This window comes from Colobus angolensis, unplaced genomic scaffold, assembly GCF_000951035.1.
Source record: "Colobus angolensis palliatus isolate OR3802 unplaced genomic scaffold, Cang.pa_1.0 Scaffold41, whole genome shotgun sequence".
NCBI classification, from domain to species: Eukaryota; Metazoa; Chordata; class Mammalia; order Primates; family Cercopithecidae; genus Colobus; species Colobus angolensis.
This window is the reverse complement of record NW_012117488.1, coordinates 1,797,302-1,806,276: the sequence shown is the minus strand read 5'-3', so window position 1 is coordinate 1,806,276 and position 8,975 is coordinate 1,797,302. Positions and strand designations below refer to the sequence as shown.

Below are 8,975 nucleotides of genomic sequence, written 5' to 3'. Positions count from 1 at the left end.
ACCATGTTGGCCAGGCTGGTTTCAAACTCCTGATCTCAGGTGATCCACCCGCCTCGGCCTCACAAAGTGCTTGGATTACAGTTGTGAGCCACTGCGGCTGGCTGCTAATTTTTTAAAACACATGAATGTTCCCTAAATATTTATTTTCTTGTGAGTTGTTCTATGACCTGAAAAACCACTGTTTTATGTCATAACTTAGACATGATGAACAAAGTCAGATATTTCATTTTTCCAATATATGAGCTAAGAATAAAATCTTGGTGCTGGAATTGAACGTTGTATTCTCCAGGCAGAGGAAATAGACATTTATTGGATGTTACTGATGCTTTCCTTGCAGTAATGACATTATGAAAGCTCTTTGAGTAATATAATTTGAAAATATTATTTCTGTGTTTCAGGTCATGCAAGACAAGATAATCTGCCTTCCGAAAAGAGTGCAGCCTGCTCAGAACCACTCTTCCCTTTCGAATGTCTCTCAGGCAGTTGCCAGTACCACTCCACTGCCTCCACCTAAACCATCTCCTGCTAACCCCATCACTGTGGAAATGAAAGGCCTGAAGACAGATTTGGACCTTCAGCAGTACAGCTTTATAAACCAGATGTGTTATGAGCGAGCCCTCCACTGGTATGCCAAGTATTTCCCTTACCTTGTCCTCATCCATACCTTGGTCTTTATGCTCTGCAGTAACTTTTGGTTCAAATTCCCTGGCTCCAGCTCCAAAATAGAACATTTCATCTCCATTCTGGGGAAGTGTTTTGATTCTCCTTGGACCACACGGGCTTTATCTGAAGTGTCTGGGGAGGACTCAGAAGAAAAGGACAACAGGAAGAACAACATGAACAGGTCCAACACCACCCAATCTGGTCCAGAAGGCAGCCTGGTCAACTCTCAGTCTTTAAAGTCCATTCCTGAGAAGTTTGTGGTTGATAAATCCACTGCAGGGGCTCTGGATAAAAAGGAAGGTGAGCAGGCAAAGGCCTTATTTGAAAAGGTGAAGAAGTTCAGGCTGCATGTGGAAGAAGGTGATATTCTATATGCCATGTATGTTCGCCAGACTGTACTTAAGGTTATCAAATTCCTAATCATCATTGCATATAATAGTGCTCTGGTTTCCAAGGTCCAGTTTACAGTGGACTGTAATGTGGACATTCAGGACATGACTGGATACAAAAACTTTTCTTGCAATCATACCATGGCACACTTGTTCTCAAAACTGTCCTTTTGCTATCTGTGCTTTGTTAGTATCTATGGATTGACGTGCCTTTATACCTTATACTGGCTGTTCTACCGTTCTCTACGGGAATATTCCTTTGAGTATGTCCGGCAGGAGACTGGAATTGATGATATTCCAGATGTGAAAAATGACTTTGCTTTTATGCTTCATATGATAGATCAGTATGACCCTCTCTATTCCAAGAGATTTGCAGTGTTCCTGTCTGAAGTCAGTGAAAACAAATTAAAGCAGCTGAACTTAAATAACGAATGGACTCCTGATAAACTGAGGCAGAAGCTACAGACAAATGCACATAATCGACTGGAATTGCCTCTTATCATGCTCTCTGGCCTTCCAGACACTGTTTTTGAAATCACAGAGTTGCAATCTCTAAAACTTGAAATCATTAAGAACGTAATGATACCTGCCACCATTGCACAGCTAGACAATCTTCAAGAGCTCTCTCTGCACCAATGTTCTGTCAAAATCCACAGTGCGGCGCTCTCTTTCCTGAAGGAAAACCTCAAGGTCTTGAGTGTCAAGTTTGATGACATGAGGGAACTCCCCCCCTGGATGTATGGGCTCCGAAATCTGGAAGAGCTGTACCTAGTTGGCTCTCTAAGTCATGATATTTCCAGAAATGTCACCCTGGAGTCTCTGCGGGATCTCAAAAGCCTTAAAATTCTCTCTATCAAAAGCAATGTTTCCAAAATCCCTCAGGCAGTGGTTGATGTTTCCAGCCATCTCCAGAAGATGTGCATACATAATGATGGCACCAAGCTGGTGATGCTCAACAACTTAAAGAAGATGACCAATCTGACAGAGCTGGAGTTGGTCCACTGTGACCTGGAGCGTATTCCTCATGCTGTGTTCAGCCTACTCAGCCTCCAGGAATTGGACCTGAAGGAAAACAATCTGAAATCTATAGAAGAAATCGTTAGCTTTCAGCACTTGAGAAAGTTGACAGTGCTAAAACTGTGGCATAACAGCATCACTTACATCCCAGAGCATATAAAGAAACTCACCAGCCTGGAACGCCTGTCCTTTAGTCACAATAAAATAGAGGTGCTGCCTTCCCACCTCTTCCTATGCAACAAGATCCGATACTTGGACTTATCGTACAATGACATTCGATTTATCCCACCTGAAATCGGAGTTCTACAAAGTTTACAGTATTTTTCCATCACGTGTAATAAAGTGGAAAGCCTTCCAGATGAACTCTACTTCTGCAAGAAACTTAAAACTCTGAAGATTGGGAAAAACAGCCTATCTGTACTTTCACCGAAAATTGGAAATTTACTCTTTCTTTCCTACTTAGATGTAAAAGGTAATCACTTTGAAATCCTCCCTCCTGAACTGGGTGACTGTCGGGCTCTGAAGCGAGCTGGTTTAGTTGTGGAAGATGCTCTGTTTGAAACTCTGCCTTCTGATGTCCGGGAGCAAATGAAAACAGAATAACTTATTTTTCGTTAAAGTTTGACTGAAACATGCTTCTACCAAATACAGTATGAATAATTAGGTAGTCTTAATGCCTTTCCTATTTTATTTTTTTTTCCTTTTCACACAAAACAAAATGTACACAAAGATTGTGTAAGGAGTATGTATTTTTAATAAAAATTTAATTGTATTTTTTCAATATTAATATTTTGAAGTTTTATTTGTCTTGAAACACAATGTATCTATTATCTACTGACAGAAAGAGATGGTTCCATTTGGTTTTTTGTTTTTGTTTTTTAGTTCATTCTTGTGGAAAGGAGGGAATTTTAAGTTGCATGCTTTTTGGCATTTTTTAAATAGAGGAAGATATTTTGCCAAGGCCATTTTTAACTTGTTTACACCTGTACAGGTTTCTTATTTTTGTTTTCATTATGTGTGTATCAAGGAATCTGTGCTAGTTATTTTATTACCAGCTGCCTTCTCCATTGGCCAAGACCTTCATTCAGTGGAACTTCACATAAGTGCATTGTCATAGAGTATTTTAAATGTTCCCCTGCCTCCAACAAAACCCTAAACTGTATTCTTTCATATACCTGACAGTTCTTGTTATCCTTAGGCAAGGTTTTTGTGAGGGAAGAAAATAATCTTTAGTGGCTGGTATGTTTGAATTAGTCCTTTATCATTTAACTTATTTGCATTTTACCAACATTTTTAAAATATTTAAAACCTAAATACAGAGGCTCCTCCCACCTTCATCTCAATACTGCTATGTAGTACTGGTGAACAACCTTGGAGAACCTAGATTTATTTTAATATTCTAGTAGGTAATTACATTTAAAAATCATAGAATTAGAAGCCTGGTTTTTGAGTAATTTAATCATCTTTCATATCTTGATATGCGGCTGCATCAGATGGAAAAAAAATTTACTAAAGCACACTGTTAAAGAGCTGGTGTGCTCCAGTGAGGCCCTCTCCTTTTCTCAGCACAGTGTGGCAGTGGTAATCTATTCAAATTTTGCCTGTTGCACAAAATAATCCAGTTATATATACAGTCAGCCTTCCGTACTTGTGGGTTCTGCATCTGTGGATTTCACCAACTGTAGATGGAAAATATTCAAAAAGAAAGTTGTGTCTGTGCTGAATATGTACAGACTTTTTCCTTGTCATTATTCCTGAAACAATGCAGTGTAACAACTATTTAAATAGCATTTACATTGTTTTAGGTATTATAAATTACCTAGAGATAAAGTATATGGGAGGATGTGCATAGGTTATATGCAATTTCTGCACCATTTTATATCGAGGATTTGAACATCCTCAGATTTTGGTGTCCGAGGGCATCCTGAAATCAATTCCCCATGATACTGAGGAATGACTGGATATTAATCGATTTCCCTCAAGCCTGCCCTTGCTGTGAATACTAGTGCTACAAGCACAGGAACTCCATCTGCTCTCTGGCTTAAAATATGTATCTCATCTAAAATTGTTCGTTGAAGTGTGAATACATTGCTAAGTGGTTGTTGCTTAGCAATAATTTTTGCCTGACCATCAGCAGAGCTTTTATTTACCTTTGTACTTAAAATCCAACATAGCATGGGCTCTTGGGCAAAGTATTTCACTGACTATTAAGCATGTAGAACAGGAAAATGAAATACACTATTTGTGCCCTTGACCCAGAACCAGAACCATAGATTATGAGAACTTTGTTTTATGTACCAAATTCACATTGACTGTTTTCTGAGCTCTGGACTGATCATAGTAAGTTTTGTGACTTAACATTGAAAGAAAGTAGAAAGATGCTTTGGGTTTTCCAAATGTTGTTTTTTAAAATTGCTCCTTGGGTGAATTGACCCAATGCTGCTTTGACTCGTATACAGAAACCAGTGATGGGAATTGCTCCTCAGAAATGTGTGCCTAAGTTGTGTTTTCAACTTTACGATACATCATGGGGTGAAGCATTAGGGAAGCAGATTCTTTTGATTTGTTTAATAATCTAATTATACAGACCAAAGTGCTTTAAGTTTCTGCTCTATGTGAATGTTTTAGAATGGTGATTTTGCTGATTAATTTAGACCCGAAATTGAAATAATGTGCTCAGAATAATAACATGGTTATAGTTCTTGTATGATAAAGTATTCAATTTCAGAATATTGTTGGAATTCTGAGTTTGAACAGTGTGTAGTATTTAGAAACATAGCCCTATCTGTTTTAAACAAATAATTTGTTGGTCGATTGTCTATGGTTGAGCATGACAAAAATACCTTGTTGAAAGGCAAGCTTAGGTAACTGCTGGCAAAACACCGGGTACACTATTTTTCTGGATAAAATTTATAGTTATTTTCTATATTACCCTTCAAAAGGGATCTCTTCAGGTTAAAAATCACACTTATGCTGAAGTCTTTATCTGATGTTAACTAAAAATCTTACATGGGTTCGTAACTGAGGTCACTAATAATTCATTTTTATCACTTGTAAAAATTTGCTCAAAATTCCAAAAAATATTGATTCGGTTTTTAACGATTTTGCAAGCTGATCCCCAACCTAAGTTTTGATAACATTTAGTAAGTCAGTATAGCTCTATGACTTCATGTTATAACTAAGAAGGAAAATTCAGATATTCCTATTAGATTTTATAAACCTTCAAAAGCCTCAAACTTAATTTTGAGTCTAAATTTTCTGACACTGGCCCTTTTTAATATTGTAAGTTTTTGTTCACTTAAGTAAAAAACATTTAATTACTATTTAGCCTTTAAATGGGAAACTCAGGTAATGAACTGCTGACTTTTCTAAAGTTCTTTAACTGATCAATTCAGTATAGAGGGATATTTATCTAATCACTTTCTGTATTTTACAAGTGCTCTTTCTAAAAAGGAATAACTAGTATAGCTCTATTTCCCCAATCTCTATAGGACTCATGAGATATTTCTTGTGTAAATATAAAAGCACCCTATGTGTTCTTAACTCCTATGGCTGCTTGAAGCTCATGATGGATAAGTCTTTTTGTCAGTTTTAATTGTTAAGTACAGAACAAACAGTTGTTTGGTGATGGCCTGGTTGAAAGAGAACATATAAGTATATCCCAATAGAACTCACCAAAGAAGACCACACCTCAGAAACTATTGCATTTTCTTGTTATGTGTTGGGTTTGATTTGCTTTTTTTTTAAATACAGCTCTTTTAATATAAAGATTATTGATACAATGAAATCTCTTATTTCAAGTGTAAGTTTTTCTTATTCTTCACCCACCCCTCCCCTGCCATTGTATTTCTCATCTATTTAAAGGAGTTTCAACAATTTACATTGCATCGTATGCAGTAGGTACTGCTTTTTCAGAAAGACTTGGAAAACACACCTGCTATGAGTATTTTGTTCAGATGTAGCCATTTACCTGGCTCTCAAGTCGTCTTTGTGGAGAGGGTCTTAGACAAAAATCTTCCTTGTATTTACTTGGGGTAAGTGAAGTCCAAATTCTTAAAGAAATCCTATTTCAGGATTTCTGATATTAAAAAAGAAAACAAAATCATTATATCTCTTATTAACACTTCCCCCAAGAAGGGTTGTGCTATTATTTATTTTCTATTACAAGAAAAGTTCATTCTTTAAGTAGTTTCTTTTACCTTCTAATCTAATTTCATACCAAATACTTCATCAATAGAAATGATATATTTCAACAGCAAACATTCCTAATCCATCGTTATAAAAAGTGTCAGCGGTACTTAGTAGTGAACAGATACGGTCAATTTCAATATAATTCCACTTTGCTTTTAGAGACTAAGATTCAATTAACATTCTCCTATGAATTCTGAATGTGATGATGTGATTCAGTCACATTGTTAGTAGGATCTTAGTAACTCAGGATAGCGTTCCATACTAACCTCAAGTTAGCAAAACAAATTATCTAAACAGTTTGGTTCTTAGGAGACTGCCTAAAAGATCAAGAAAATTTTCTCATCTTTTCTTTTTACTTAGAAACATTGCAAGAAAACTTGGATAGTCTTCACCAGACCTGCCATGATTTTATAAGATTTAGGCCTCAGTGACATGCTTCTGAAAGTTTCCTGCCAGCCGTCTAAACTAAGCATCCGCTCATTCCATCTTCCCAAAGTCACTCACCGATAAAGGTAGCATCCTTAAGCTCATTTTTGAAAGGTGGAGGAGGATCTCCCCCTGCCCGAAGGAATTTTTTTATCAGAATACCTTGAAAGGGGGGTATATAAATTTGGAAAACTTAATTTCTTGGCTGTGTTTGATAACAGTTCCTATGCATGGTTTTTAATGTGATGTAAATTTGTTTCTTTCTTTGGAATACCTCTCTCCACCCCCAACTTTATTCTTCCTCTTTAATGAATATTTTTATTGGAGTTCAAACTCCATGCCTTATGTGCTTATTCAGTTTTCTTTTTGCCCTTTGTTTACTCTGTCTGTATGTATGTCAAATGCTGGCAAACGGTCAAGAAAATGCTTGAAAGTTGATTTGTCATAGTGCAAACTCATGATAAAATGTCTTAATGTTATTTGGATATGTAGTACATAGAAACAGAAAAATAAAGTCATTTTTATAACTTAAAATAGAGATTTGTTCCTCTCTTACTCATTTTTAGAAATCATGTTTATCGTTTGCATTTCTTAAACTATTACTAAGGCTCCCTTTTCTCTGCAGGAAATAAGCTGCATGCATTCTTTCACTTTGTGTAGAGCTAGTTTCTGTAATTGTGACTAATTATTTCCTTCCTTAATTCACTCTACTGTATCTACCTAAGGTGCCCCTGGAGTTTCATTTGGGTAATTAGTGCCTTAATATGTAATCTGGAGTGCAATTTCTATGCATTTGCCAGATCAGATTGTACAATGGCTGTCCAGCTCAGCTTTCAGTAAATAGTCTTATAGTAATGACTGTGGTTACTTAAAGGAATCGGCATGATCCTGCACAGCTAGGAGGCCTCCTCTAATTAGCCACATTCACTCCAGGCTTAGGAAAGCCCTCTACAAGGAAACTTTATGACCACTTATGCATAAGAAATGATGGGTAATTTTCAAAGTTAAATAGTCACTTTACATATTTTTATTAATAATAGTGTTTATTTTACTGGTCATCAGCCCTCTGGAGAAGGATTGTTGAGATAAGGAAGGGTGGTGAGTGTGATGGGAGAGGCTATGTAAGTGTGAGTAGCAGAAATTAGAAGAGATCATGTGAGAGCTCTGGAGAAATTCTGGAGACAAGAGCTAGGGAATGCAATAGATTAGAGACATCTGGCGATTTCAGTGCAATCTGCACGTACAGAAAAAACTCTGCCCACTGCCATTCTCCACTGTCCCATCTTCTAGTCCTTTCACTTACACAGTATTGAGATACATTCTGAAAATTTTTAAATTCATTTAGTTATTAGTTACTATTGGCTAGCAACATAAACTTTTCATTTGGGTAGAGAAGTAAATGCATAAAAAGGAAGTTATTAAAGTTCATTTGAGACTCAGTGGAGTATTTACACTGTCAGAGCACAAGGCCCGCATATTTCTGAATGTAACTTTGAATGTCATCCTAAATTTGCAAGTAGGAAAAAAGTGAAAGCTATTCATTAGCTACATAATTTTGTGTGAGCATAGATATTTGAATGCAGACTATACTGTAGGTTTCACATTTAAACATATTTGAACACATTTAAGGACAAATAAAATAGTTATATGATCAGGCATATCATAAGTGATAGAATATTCTCAGAGTTTGAATATTTTGCATAAAAGATACATGGTAGGCAATGATGTTATCAAACATGTAAACCAAATTGGGTGTTCCAATTATTTTAATCCAGGGATTTTTCTGTTATAAAGTTTGAGAATAAGTAGAAAATGGGCTTTTTTCAATCCTCTACAGAGTTAATTTTATTTCAACTCGAGTTACATCTAGACTTTTGCCATTAAAAAATAAATACTGTTTGGTTCAATCCTTATTAGTCTCAGGTAACAGATGTCTCAGGAAAAATGACACAAAAAGAGGCAACCTCTAAGTTTTACATTTTTTGTCTCCTCCACAGTTATTCTACTCCCCAGCAGTGATGCTGATATGGCAAAAAATATATATATAGCATTTCTTCACTTTGAATTGGGAAGGTTCTTGGGATTTCATTGTAATTTAACATAGACTATGTGTGACAATTTTGTTAAAATCATACTCTAATATTCAGATAGCTTAAAAATCTTTCTTAGGATGATTTAGTCCAAGAACAATGAAAACCAATGCAAAAATGGGAAGATGTACTCCGTATGCATTTGAGCAATAAATGTCCACAAGCTTATGAAATAATGAGTTCTGTTCATGTCTATTGA

At 36.2% G+C, this 8,975-nt stretch overlaps 1 protein-coding gene across 1 annotated transcript in view; it reads left to right on the top strand.

The window, feature by feature from the left end:
* Positions 1-7,220, top strand: part of LRRC8C (leucine rich repeat containing 8 family, member C) — a 48,303-nt gene extending 41,083 nt beyond the window's left edge. Inside the window, exon 2 of the mRNA XM_011956047.1 lies at positions 399-7,220. Within this exon, the coding sequence (XP_011811437.1) occupies positions 399-2,672 (2,274 nt within the window). The 3' untranslated portion in view covers positions 2,673-7,220. The remainder of the gene's footprint in view (positions 1-398) is intronic.
* The last annotated feature ends 1,755 nt before the right edge of the window (positions 7,221-8,975 follow it).